This window comes from Prorops nasuta, unplaced genomic scaffold (assembly GCF_024137725.1).
Source record: "Prorops nasuta isolate Cenicafe-Biocafe unplaced genomic scaffold, Cenicafe_Pnas_1.2 PNAS00001, whole genome shotgun sequence".
NCBI classification, from domain to species: Eukaryota; Metazoa; Arthropoda; class Insecta; order Hymenoptera; family Bethylidae; genus Prorops; species Prorops nasuta.
The window spans coordinates 5,993,575-6,008,133 of NW_027116798.1; the positions used below are offsets into that span (position 1 = coordinate 5,993,575).

The 14,559-nt window shown below is 30.6% G+C and overlaps 1 protein-coding gene across 6 annotated transcripts; it reads left to right on the forward strand.

The window, feature by feature from the left end:
• Positions 1-11,366: 11,366 nt before the first annotated feature.
• Positions 11,367-14,465, forward strand: LOC136781940 (uncharacterized). 6 transcript variants are annotated; one of them, XM_066742181.1, is made up of 6 exons: positions 11,367-12,093; positions 12,250-12,464; positions 13,327-13,533; positions 13,618-13,981; positions 14,059-14,256; positions 14,349-14,465. In XM_066742181.1, exons 2-6 carry the CDS (start codon positions 12,430-12,432, stop codon positions 14,385-14,387), a joined length of 843 nt encoding a protein of 280 aa, XP_066598278.1. In that variant the 5' UTR covers positions 11,367-12,093; positions 12,250-12,429; the 3' UTR covers positions 14,388-14,465. The 6 variants fall into 6 exon arrangements, 5 of the variants coding, with proteins under 5 accessions (XP_066598278.1, XP_066599017.1, XP_066599852.1 ...); XM_066742920.1 differs by having other exon boundaries at positions 11,367-11,945; XM_066743755.1 differs by having other exon boundaries at positions 11,367-11,817.
• Positions 14,466-14,559: the final 94 nt, after the last annotated feature.

Below are 14,559 nucleotides of genomic sequence, written 5' to 3' on the forward strand. Positions count from 1 at the left end.
TCCACTAAAAACTCACAATGCTCGTAATAAATAATATATACCACATCAACTATTATATTGTGAGTGTTTTTGGCCTCAAGTGGGTCAAACCCCTTAACGACAGCTGTCGGTATCGCTAACTACCGACAGTTATCGCTTGCGCTAACGAATGAGCGATTCTGTAACTTTAGCTTTACGACAATAGTCGGTGCAACTCATATTTGTACGATAACGATAAAATTCGTTAAGGTTCTAGGGAAGCTGGTAATATTGGTGTATTAATACCAACCGAAATAGGAATTTTTGTGTTACTTGACTATATCATTTTTGACTATAGCAATTCTTACTATAGCAAAATTATCATATTTTATTTAAAAGAAGTATTAAAACGTAAGTATATTTTAATTAAAATAAGTATTAAAAATTAATGTTTTAACATTTTTTTGAGTTAGACAATGTACAGTTAGTGCCTGTGTGCTATAGTTAAATAATACAATTAATTCTATATTTTAGAGAAAACCTCTGCATATATATATATATTTATTTTTAAATATAAAAATTGGAAAAATATTAAATTTTATTTCCTACGATTTTTACTGTAAGCCTTAATTTATAAAGAAAATTTATTGTAAGTACTTTTTTGTGATCTCTAAATATTAATTTAAGAAATATTTGTGACATTTATTATATTTACTTTCTCGGTAAACATCTACCGACGCCTATTACGGTCGTCGTTAAGTTAACGATAGAATTCGGTAGCGACCGCCATTTTTAACACCAATTATCGAAAACTTTGTGTTACAGAATCGCTCTTAGCGATATCTCTCGGTAACTCGATTCAATTACCGAAAGTTGTCGATAACTAGTTACTGAATCCATATAGACGGAAGTTACAGAATCGCTCTTTTCGTTACTGCAAGCGACAACTATCGGTAGTTAGCGATACCGACAATCATCGCTGGGAAGTTACAGAATCCCAGCACAGGGTCTCAATTAAATTAATCTCGACATTAAGTAGGGATGCCAACTTCAAGAAAAGTTACTGCAGGGTAGGAATTTTATAACTTGAAAGTTTGGTTTCCGAAATCTTTTATTAATCTGAAGTTATTTTTAAAAGTGAGAAAATGGTTACATTACTATATAAATAAGAAAAGGTAATAAATATGTTGAATTTATATGCATTTTAGACACTAATTAGTGAGAATAAATAGTACTAAAATAGATTTAAAGTAGAGTTTTATTTATTATTGAAAAGTGATACTTGCGAAATCTAAAATTTGGTAATATAAGAAAATGTGCTTATTCATACATTTTTTACAAATAATTAAAAGTTCAATTTTTAATAATGATTAACTATCTTTGTAGAAAGTACAAAGAAATCTATGAGATTTCCATTTTATAACAGTAAAAATAGTTTTTTCTGAACCCCGTAATTTCTTGCAAACTGAACTCAGAATTAAATTTTTAAAGAGTTCAAGAATTTTTGTTGCTGTTATGTGATATTGAATTCCAAACATTATCTGAAAGAATTTTCAGTATTAGATGGATTTGAATAAAAATAAAATTTGTTCTTGGATTAATATAATTATATTAATTTTAGAATTCATGGATAAAAATTGAGGATATGCAATTTTTCCCAAGAGGAAAAAATAACATTAGTGGAAATAGTTTCTGATTATTCGAAAATAATTGAAAATAAAGTAACAGACGCAGCTGGTTGGAGTGGAAAAAATAAAGCATGGGTGAAAGTTGCTTCAAAATTTTATACCATAAGGCAATCAAATTTTGAACCAGAAAAATTAAAAAATTGCTGGAACAATCTTAAACAGCAATGTAGAAAATATTATGCAACATTAAAGCACGAACTATACAAAACTAGTAATATTAACAACGAAGCAATTGAAACTTTTTTAACTGTATTAAAACTTTAATGTTTTGTAGGAGGTGGACCAAATAACATAAAGCCTAATATTTTATATGACAAAGTTTACCAAATTATACAAATGACTGTAGATGGATTGCATAATCATAATGATGGTGATAGCAACTTCTTTATAAGCAAGAATGAAACACTTATAGGTAAAACTATTATGCAATCTGATGAAGATGATGTACTTCAAGATGATCCAGGCCATAATACAGAAGTTTTTCAGGTAACATAAAAATTATAAATTATGTATAGCATATTGAATCACTGTATGTACGTATTTGAATTTCTTGAATCCTTTTCAGTACTTAACACAAAATAATGAAATCAACACTTGGGAAAAATGGAACCCAAAGACATTAAAGAAGCCTCTTAGTTACCCTTTACAACAAAAAATTAAACGTAAAGAATCATCAACTTCTGCCCAAGAAAAACTAGCAAGTGATAGTTTGGAAAATATTTTAATAAAAAGTAAAATCGAATTAACTCACTTAATGACGAAAGAGTTAAAAGAAAAGAGTGATTTAGAAAAAGAAATTTTAAAGCAAAAATTAATAAAAAATAAATTAAAAGTATCATTATTACAATCAAAGTTAGCTCTTAATAAAGAAAATAACAATAATATAATTTTCAATAATATTGAAATTTCTGACAGCTCATCAGAATAGTAAAAAAGATATTATGCGAAATATCTGTGATATTAGTTTTACTATATGTAAGGTTTTTATTATTGTTATTGCTATTTGCATGAGCTTCATAGAAATTTAAACTTTATATATTTTGCAACGGTCTTTTAATTTAAGAAATGTTATATTTCATTTACACTGATGTATAAAAGTACAAAGTTTATAGAAATCTAAACTTATTTTAATATTAAAGGTATGTTTCATTATGTGCTATCTCAGAATAAAAAGAAAGATATATATTATTCAGGAATTTGTGATATTAGTATTTTATACTCATTTTTATAATTGCACTTTATTTCAGTTTGATAAGAATAATTTAACTTTTTAAGTTTTGTCATTTTTTTTCAGTTTTATATATGTAATGTTGTTTCATTTACACTAATATATAGAAGAGTAAAATGGTTATAAGAATTTATATTTAACATAAACAAACCATAAAGCTATTAAAAGTTATTATTAAACCATGTATATGAATTTTAGATTGTATTACATTTTAACAGATTACTAAACACATTAAAGTTAAACTTAATTCTTTGTAAAAATTTGAATGCCATTGCATATATTAATTAACGATTGTTGAAATGGAGCTTTCTAATTGTTAAATTTTAAAAACTTTCTCCTCGTTGCTACTAATCAATATGCATTTTCAATTATAATGGGCCAATATAGAAAAGCATATTTATTGATTCGTTGGAAAATACATTTTCCCATGCATGTCCCTCTGCGCACATTATGTGAAGAGCTTAATAAGTTTAATACTTAGAGACAGCTGCAATATAAATTTAATGTATGATTTATTAATATTTATTATTATTTTCTAATGAAATACTTACGCTTGAAAATAGTTATCTATTAAATATTTTCTTTCATCTTCGTGTAAATCTTCATTAAAGTTTATTAATATATCATTATATTCTTCATTTTCTGGATTATTTTCAACACTTAATCTTATGATATTATATAATACTGCACAACTCATAATTACATTCATTGTTTGTTTGGCAGTTTTGAAGCGAGAACCAATATTTAATACAGGAAAAATTCTTGTCCAAATTCCAAAAGCCCTTTCTACCATAGACCTTTTTCGGATTTGTGCTTCGTTGTATAAACTTTCTGCGGGTGTCTTTGGATTTGTTAGCGGAGTCAATAAATATGGTAAATGTGGATATCCGGAATCTCCCAGAAGCAGGTTATTTCCGAATTCGCCAGAATCAAACCGATATTTAATAAAAGAATGATTAAAAATGGTTGAATCATGAGATGATCCTGGCCATCTTGCTACAATATCCAAAATTTGTAAATTAGAATTAACAATCACTTGTACATTTAGTGAAAAGAATCCTTTTCTGTTCCTGAATAGTTCTGCATTTTCTCCACCTAAATCTGAGATAAAATTCTTTCATATTACTGGAAATTAACTATCTTTTTAAAACATTTTATTAAGAAAATATATCTGGTAGATATTAGTAAAAAATTCCTAATACTATTTACCATAAGACCGTATTTTAATGTGAATGCAATCAATTGCTCCTAATACTCTTATAAAACCCGCCTTCTGAAAATTTCCCGTTTGAATTTGTAAAATATCAACTGGCTCATTTGGAATTTTAATGTACTGCTTGCTTAAACCTGCGATATTATTTGAAACTTGGTGAACTATTCTGGTAGCAGATTCTTTGCTAACTCCAACAAATTCACCAACAATTATAAGAAATGACCCAGTAGCAAAATATCTCAGTGCTAATAATAATTTTATAACTGGTGAAATTGCATCGTTCCTAAAAATGAAAAAATGAGGTATATTAATCCTTTGCACTCCGCAATCCTCTCTCGGGGCACATAATGTTCCCTCGCTAATCATATACATTAGTACATGTCTCACTTTATTGTCAACTGCTGACTTTAACTGACTTTAAAGTTTAAGCTCACTTTTGTAGACTTATGTCAACTATTGATATTAAATTTACTTTTCTAAAAAGCTGTAACGAGGTTCTCTCGTTACGTATCAAGATACCGGATTTAATAAAGAAATTAAAGAGAAGCTAACGATTAGTAGTGGTTATTTCAAACCCTACATTACCGACTCGGTGCATAGGTTTCCGAGTGGACAGGAAGTACCGTCTAGGAACATCCCTGTGGACCGTCAGAAGACAGGATGAAAAGACCGGCGCTCCACTTAAAAGTCCAAGCCGACCAAGCGAGCAAGGCAGGGCTGTGCCAAGTAACTTGGCGGCTTGAAACGAGGAGAAGTGGGCACAGGGACTCCTGCGAAAAGGCGAATTCTCTAGTCCCCTGAGGAGGGGGAAATAAGAGAGTGAGTCGGGCCTGGGACGTGGCGCAAGGCGGACGTACCCCACACCGGCTCACCGATGAGTGTGCCCGTGTGCGTGAGGTGAGCTTGCTCCCTACGCAACGAACACACTGTATGCTATCGATGCATAAGGGACCTGTGCAGGTATGGTAGGTTTCTGCTGCATGCCGGGTGCCGCCGCTAAGTCCATGGCAACGCGCATGGCACCGCGGACTTGGGCATTGCGGGGATGCACCACCCTGACAGTCCCCTATGAGAAAAGATCTCAATAATGTTCTCGTCTCCTCACCTCCCCTCACATGTGTGAGTGGGTGGGTGGGAGAGTGTGTCTATTGTCGGGAGGCTCGGGCTACCTGTAAGGGACCCTCCCCTCTCTCCACGACCTAGCACACTGAGCAAACCAGGCTTCCGTACCGTCCTCTATGCACTACCAATCAGCCCATTGGAAAATGCATACGATTGGAATGGCGGGGTAAGACCCCTATGTTAACGCTGGGTTGTTGGTCACCCACACGACCAACTGGCGCCCTAAAAGTACCGAATGTAAGGACGGCCGAAGGTAATAGGAAGGTAACTATCACGATCAGCCCATCGTGATAGAAGAATCCATTACAAAGCTCACCTAAAGTCAAAGGTTAACTATAAGATATGTATAAATCAAATTAAAGAGTTGGCTATAAAAATGTGACAATAATCATGTATATCCTGAGGGTAGTATCGAAATAGCGGAGTGTAAAGTGTTAATTGTTATACTCTTGTTAAAACAAATTTTAACAATAATTACCAATTTGTTCTGCAATTTAATAAGCTGCTGATTTTATGCAACAAAGATTCGAACTGCTCCTTGTTAATCCTGAATCTATTTCGAAAATCAATATCATCAAATATATTAAACCAATTCATTCTTGGGCGTATTTTTTTTCTTCTTCTCCTTCTTCTGGCTATTAAATTATTTGTAGCACATTCTTCATCGCAGATCCAGTTTAATGCTATTTCGAAGTTCATTGCTATTATTATGAAAAGTCCAATTTTAAAATTTTTTCCTTTTCAAACAAATATCAATTTTGAAAACTAAAAGATTTCAGAAACGAAACTTTCAAGCTATAAAATTCCTACCCTGCAGTAACTTTTCTTGAAGTTGGCATCCCTACTTAATGTCGAGATTAATTTAATTGAGACCTGTAAGACCGGACCTAAGGGCCGTTTTAACGAAGCAATTCAGGCAAGCCTCATGTACAACATAACAAGCGAAAACCTGAAGATGGAAATTTAAGTTGGCAGCAGTGACTGCAAGATCTGATGACGTCATTTTTCATTGAAGCAGATATTTTAAAAATGGATAGTATATGATAATTTTGACAGGTTGAATTATCTAGATTGTTGTATTATTGATTAGTCTGTAAGATACAAGAATGTGTTAATGTACACATTATGAAATAATGTTTTTGAGTTTTATGATAAAAAATATTATAAACTATTTGGTAAACAAATGTATTAATAGAATTAAATAGACTGTGAAGCTCCATCCTAATTAAACTAGAATTATTAACTGATTTCATTGAACAATTTTATTTGCCTTTTAATCACATATAAAGGTATTTACAATGTAATCATGAAAATATAATTATTGAAACATTCAAACACCTATTTTCCTTTCATAAAATTTCAATGTTATTTTCAAATCATTATTAAACAGATGATATAGATCATATGTATAGATCAGTTAAAAGTAAATCTTATTTATCAAAGGTGCTTATCCTTAAATTAACCCTAATATTAAGCTCAAACTTTTTAATTCGTAACCGTATCTACATAATACTGACGACTCTGGAGGAAACAAACTATTTCATATTCAATTTGAGAATGGTATGGTTCTTTTCGAGGTATCCCTTTTGTGAATCCTTCTGAAGGACGAATAAGCTTCCAATGTATCTTTCTCATCTTGCTCTAGCATCCCCTTTAGTGGTTATTGTCCTGTACAGTCGCGTCTGTTATTTCTGTCCCGCCTTCGAGCTGCTAATCGACTAGCAACACTTTCGAAATATCGTGGTCCATGGTATTCAATGCTGTCTGAGACTTTCTATTTGCTTCTCACACCGCCAAGTCTCCAAGTCCATCTTTGCCAATGTATAAATTTAGGGGAGGATAAAAATAAGCAATTATTAGAAGAAAGCTACGAGTAAACATGGAGAAGAGAGGCTTTTAAACTCACTGCACGTACAGTTGACTTATTTACATTTGTGATTGTGGATCACCCTATATTAATCTATTTAAATTAAATTCAATTACATTAACTTTTATATATTTACTGTATACATATTTATAATAATGTATGAATTATGATTGTTCATAAATATATTATACCTAGAAAAATATTCTTCAATCAAATGTTGGCGATCATCTGTGCAAGGTGCTTCATGTGTTTCAGGAATATTTAGATAAGGTTCAAGGCCTTGTGGAATTTTTCTCTTATCGCGTCGAGTAATGTTATATAAAATTGCTGATGCAAGGATAACATTTATTGTACGTTCTGGCGTTTGAAATCTGGTGCCATACTTGCCGCTGCTCACTGGAAACATTCTGCCCCAACTGCCAAAGCACCTTTCTACCTAAAAGTTTAATAAAAAGAGATTAAAATTAATTGGAAAAATTCAATTTTTAAATTTAATTTTTACCATGCAACGGGTACGTATGTGTGCCTCATTAAATAAGACCTCTGCAGGCGTAGTAGGATTGGCGAGAGGAGTAATCAAGTAACGTTGGTTTGGATATCCTCGGTCTCCTAATATCACACCATTGTCGCATTCGAAATTGTCGAATCTTTGCTTTAAGCGACTGTTTGCGAAAATGGTAGAGTCATGTGTTGAGCCTGGCCACCTTGCAACGATATCCATTATTTCCAGATTGCTATTTACCAGGCATTGTACATTAATGCTCATGAAGCCTTTTCTACATCTCCAAAGTTCGGCGTCATCTCCTCCTAAAGAAATAATGTAATAATGAGTTAAAAGTATTCAATCAGAATATATAATTTATGTATATTAAATTATATATTTACCATATGACTGAATGCGTACATGCACGCAGTCTATAGAACCAATCACGCGTATCATTCCAGATATTTTAAAATTCTCGGTCATTACATGTAGCATCTCTTTCTCTCTTTTTGGTAGCTTTATATATTTGTGAAATAATTCGCTCACGATGGCTAGAGAAACCCTATGCACAATTATTTGTGCTGTTGTGGTGCACATCCCGATAAAATCACTGACTACTTGCAGGAAACATGCTGTAGCATAAAACCTCAATGTCACTAACAATTGGATTGTTGGTGTTACTGCAGCGTCATTCCTATAAAGATTTTTTTTTTAATTTGATATATTCTATAGTTAATAATAAAAAGATATATATAATGTATACATACTTGTTAACCTGCACTATTCTGTGCTCAATTTGTGCAAGAACTTCAAAAGTCTGAGTTTTTGTTAAACGAAACCGTTGACAAAATTCTTCGTCGTTGTATATTTCGAAATAATTATTTCTTTTATATTGCCTACGTGGCTGTCTTAGCCGTCTTTGATGCTGTCCTTCTTGCACATCTTCCATCTTAATTTCAGTAGAAAAAGATTTATACGTGAAATTTCGTGTAACTATTTACGTTCTTTAGTTTTCTATTCTTGAGAACAATAGTGCCAGAAATTAGCCCAGAGTAACAAAAAAATCGATTTAAAATGGAGTTGGCAAGGGGCACTACATATACACAATGATGGAATTCTGTTTGTTTGTTGTTTTGGGTTAATTGATTTCTGGCATAATTGTCCAAAATCAAAAGCCAAGTTAGCGGATTTTACAGCAGCGTTTCGTATAAAGATCAATGTCATTGTAAAAAAATGGTAAAAATGAACAGTAACATAGGCGGCATCAATAAACGGAACTTAAGCTTAGTACGGTCTTGACTAAGATCAATTGTCTCATTTTAACCTTTAATTCAATGCTTATCTTAATCTTCGTCATAAATATTTGTTGAGTTAAATTTGATTTTAGTTTTGAGTATTGATTCCGCCCATAGTATTAACTTTGACATAGATAAATAGCTTCTCACCTATTGTTGCAATATAATGTATTAAAACGAGTTCGTTTTTTTTCAAGATGGTTCAGAAAAAAGCAGAAAATCAAGCACTTTTCGTTTCTATAATTGAAAAATACTTTATGGTTATAGAAGATAAGAAAACGGATGGTACTACGAAAGGTGAAAAAGAAAAGGCGTGGGCGAAAATAAAAAATGAAACTGATAAGGCTACTGATGGACAATGGGCAAAAATAGACTTAAAAGCGTCTTGGAAAGCTTTAAAAGCAAATGCCCGCAAATATACAGCAGCTCATAAGGCTGAACTATATAAAACAGGTAATAAATAATTGATAAATATATATTAAATATACATAAAATACATATGAAATTTTTCTATTAGGTGGTGGAAAATCTAAGGCACCGGCTCGCAATGAGATTTTAGAGAGGGTGGCTTCTTTATTAGGAAAATCTGCAGTAGGGATAACAAATTGCTTCGGAAGCGATCAAATGCCAACCCCTACGTCACAATGCCATATGTTTTCCATTCAAGGCTGCAACACTTTGAGAAAGAGCTGGAAAGAATCATCTGCTAACACCATCAGCACTGTATCCAATTTGCTGGAAGATAGTGATCCTGAAAATATTGATGATCCTTGTACAACAGTATTCCAAGTAAATAATAAATATTCATTTGCATATGAATGATAATTCAATTATTAAAAATTTCCCTACTTTAGGCATTAAGAGAAGAAGGAGCCATTACCTCATGGGGAAATGAAGCGGGACCAAGTAGTCTGAGAAAGCCCATCAGCAGCCCCCTTAAAAATATTACTAAAAGCGCTGTGAGGGCTGCAGTACCAGCAACAATTGAGAACGAGGTTACAGCTGCTTACAAGCTTCATATACAAGAAAAAATTAGAGTCCAGAAGGAAAAGTATCGGTTCTACAAAGCCCAAGCAGATATAGCCGAAATTAAGCTGAAGAGATTGCAGCGAGAGGAAAGGTTAAATTATTTATTCTTCATTTAAATAAATTTATTTTAACATAATCATTTTTGTTTAGTAATTCCTGTTATTTTACTTACAGGGATTTTCATTGAAAAATTTAACATTATTCTTAAATTTAATTATTTGTATATATTCATTCAAGATTTTTTTATACCACAATGTAAAACCTATAAATGCTTGTACAAAAAATCCAGGTGATTGAATTAAAAGAAGTTTTCAAATCCATGCAGATATATATATATATACATATATATATTGTGACGTGGCCAATTCTATGTCATCTTGGTGGCGTAACGCATATATAAAAACATGGTTCATACTGACGAATACAGTCTCCTTATTTTGAATATCAGACAGCATTGAATACCATGGACCACGATATTTCGAAAGTGTTGCTAGTCGATTAGCAGCTCGAAGGCGGGACAGAAATAACAGACGCGACTGTACAGGACAATAACCACTAAAGGGGATGCTAGAGCAAGATGAGAAAGATACATTGGAAGCTTATTCGTCCTTCAGAAGGATTCACAAAAGGGATACCTCGAAAAGAACCATACCATTCTCAAATTGAATATGAAATAGTTTGTTTCCTCCAGAGTCGTCAGTATTATGTAGATACGGTTACGAATTAAAAAGTTTGAGCTTAATATTAGGGTTAATTTAAGGATAAGCACCTTTGATAAATAAGATTTACTTTTAACTGATCTATACATATGATCTATATCATCTGTTTAATAATGATTTGAAAATAACATTGAAATTTTATGAAAGGAAAATAGGTGTTTGAATGTTTCAATAATTATATTTTCATGATTACATTGTAAATACCTTTATATGTGATTAAAAGGCAAATAAAATTGTTCAATGAAATCAGTTAATAATTCTAGTTTAATTAGGATGGAGCTTCACAGTCTATTTAATTCTATTAATACATTTGTTTACCAAATAGTTTATAATATTTTTTATCATAAAACTCAAAAACATTATTTCATAATGTGTACATTAACACATTCTTGTATCTTACAGACTAATCAATAATACAACAATCTAGATAATTCAACCTGTCAAAATTATCATATACTATCCATTTTTAAAATATCTGCTTCAATGAAAAATGACGTCATCAGATCTTGCAGTCACTGCTGCCAACTTAAATTTCCATCTTCAGGTTTTCGCTTGTTATGTTGTACATGAGGCTTGCCTGAATTGCTTCGTTAAAACGGCCCTAAGAGTAGCCATGCAATATAGTTTGATGCAAAGCAAACATTTTACAGGGACGGCGACACTTTACCACCCGTGAGCAGGAATTTAATTATTTGAGGTTGGCAGCACTAAGGCTTGAAACCTTTTATTCAAGATACGCTCTCGTATAAATTTGCTGTGCGCTCTAAGCATATGCTGCGTGTATGTGTGTGTAAACTGTACTACAGTATATTTCTCCACTGCCGGATTGCAATTTAGAACAAGCTAGTGAGTGTGACAAATAAATAAAAAATGTCATGTAGCAGAAGGATAGATTATAATAAAAAAGAATTTGTTGATTAATTACACAAAACAACAACAAGATAATAAATTATATGGAATTTTTATACACAGAAATATAATACCAGATAAGTTATTGTGTATTTTTATTTTTCTGCATGAATAAATTAGTATGGAAGTATAAGAGAGAAAAATTCTTTGTTAAAATGTAGATTTTACTTTGCAGGTTATTCTAAATGAATGTTGGACTTTCCTCAATTATGTGTAAGCAAGAGTAAACTGCAGCGATACCTTTAACAGTTAATGGATAAGCGTAACTGAGGTTAACGATAAGAAACTGGATTATAAATTCAAGTGTCAGAGCTTTTAATGATTATGCTGAGTATTTTACGTAGAAAAATAATTGTTATTTGTGTATGAGTTTCAGTCCATTTAAGTAATACTGTGGACTTAAAATTAGTAAGAAATGTGTAATCTGGTTAATGTAATATAATATATAAATTAGTGTAAAATTTCTATTGGCACACGTCTCAAGTTTCATATAATTCTATATATTTTGACTGTCAATTCTAAATTTTTATTTGGATACATATATAATTACAGATTATGACTTGCATCTAACTGACTTGACCGTTGAGTAAAATAATTATTAACCTTAAGTCTTACAAAATACATTTCACTCTCTACATTCTTACGAATTTTTATGATTTTAATTAGAGGCTCGTCCCTCAATTCATTACTCTATTGCAATATAATTTAATATACTATATGGTTATTATATTTTACAGATTTTGTAAACTGACAGCTGTTTGAAAAATATAAAGTTCTATCTTTACAAGACTATATTGAATATACTATAGAAATAGAATTTCAAATAAATTGTATATGATGCAGAAGCTACAAAAAGATGAAATAATAAAGGAACGGTGTAACATACGTTTTAATCAATTTATTTATCCTCTCTATTTATGACAATAAATTCAATTTCTCCATCATTTAGCAGGTATTGGTTTTTTATTAATATCAATTTTTCTATTACCTTCTCTGATGAGTATCTATCTATAATAAATAATGGAGCTTAAATATGTATAGCATGAACTTACTTTTAAGCTATAAATTTATACATTTTTTAAAGTTGAATATTAATCATTTTTGCACAATATCTTTCATATTTTAAAAAATACCAATTTCTTATTATCTTTAATATTGAGCTTATTATATTATGGATAATTTTGGATATATTAAATGCATCGTTAATTAAGTGCTAAATAACTTTACATTTATAAGCTTTTTTATTTATATAAAATAAGAATATGAAAAGAAAGGTTTTGATAAATGTGTACTAAAAATTAAAATAATATACTGATTTTATGAAAGTTTGTAAATTTTATCATTTCTTCATGTGGTTAATAAAGCCATATGTAATATTTAAAACTTCTTAGTTTCTTTTTATTATATTTGTGTTTATTTTATATGAAAGTAATAAATGTTTTCACATTTCAACACGCAACGGGTGGCAACGTTCACGCAAAAATCTTGTTTGGCAGGTCTTCACGCACATACACATACATGCAAATATTTATTTATACATGATTGTTTGTCAAAACAAATTTTACGCTTAGACGTTACATATTAGTTTTAGATCTAATTAGAAATTAACAGTTCTTAGATATTTGTGAAAAGCATTTAAACACTTCATATAAAGTATGAGTGCAAATAAGAAGGAAAGAAACTTATGGATTTTTAATGACTTCAGATACTTCATTAAAAAAAGCACAAATGATAAATTGTACTGATTATATATATAGAAGGGTTAGATTATTTTATATTTTTGTAGATTCTTTTGAAAATATTTTTCTTTTCAGATATTTGTACTGTATAAAATATAAAGAGCTCAATTGCAAAGCTAATGGACGTTTTTATAATAATGAATTTCATCCATCTGACATACTTCATAACCATGAGCCCAATATTATAAACAATAAGAAGTCTGTATTTTATAAAAAAATGAAAGAATCAGCAAAAATTAATGGAACGAAGCCTAAACAAATTTATAATTTCGTTGTTATGAAGTAAGTATACACATATAATTATATATCATAAAATGATCATTTTTCTCGTTTTTGTAATAAATATTTAAATAATTTCTGGGTTAGTAATCAAGAAATTGAAGCTGAAACCTCGTTTACCACCTGCAGGCGAACGCTTCAGCGTTATATTAAAAAGATTAGTGATAAATCAAATATTATTTTAAAGGAAAATAATCTTAATAACTTAGCAAAATATATAACCAAAGAACAAACAAATTCAGATAAAATTAAATTAAATACAAAAGTACTAAGAAACGATGCTACAAACATATTAAATATAGTATTTTATGATTTCAATTTTATACAAAGTATACTGCAATCTGCAGAAAGTATGTTTATCGATGGAACATTCAAAGCAATACCTAATTTGAAAGACAAAAACATACAATTACTGACTATTTTAATTTCAATAAATGAATATCCAAATAAAGTAAAACATTTATTATTAATTGTATTATTTTTTGTAAAAAGGCTGCAGATTTTTAATTACTTTACTTTCTCATTTAGGCTATTCCGTGTTTTTGGATTCTCATGAAGAACAGACGCACACTGGATTATTTAGAGACATTTGAATACTTAAAACATGATTTTACTACTCTCAAACCAAAATTAATAATGCTTGACTATGAACAAGCTATGTCAAATGCCATACAAATAGCTTATCCTAGTGTAGAAATTACACATTGCTTTTTCCATTTTTCACAAGTAAGTTTGTGAGTTATATTACTAACATATTTTCTATATATATGTGTGTATCTAAATAGTGAATCAGTTTAAACGATATATTTTTTTTGTAGCCTGCGCCAGCACTTCCTATAGAGGACACATTATTTTAAAGCTCATATTTAATATCATTTCGAAACGCAGATGACTAAAAAATGACTTAATAATAAGACTTTAAAACAATATGCACTGTATGGGAGTGTGATGAAATTACTAATCCAACAATATTAGAAAAGCAGTTTACGTTTCACGATACGTTTCTGAGATTATATATAATGAAGTCTA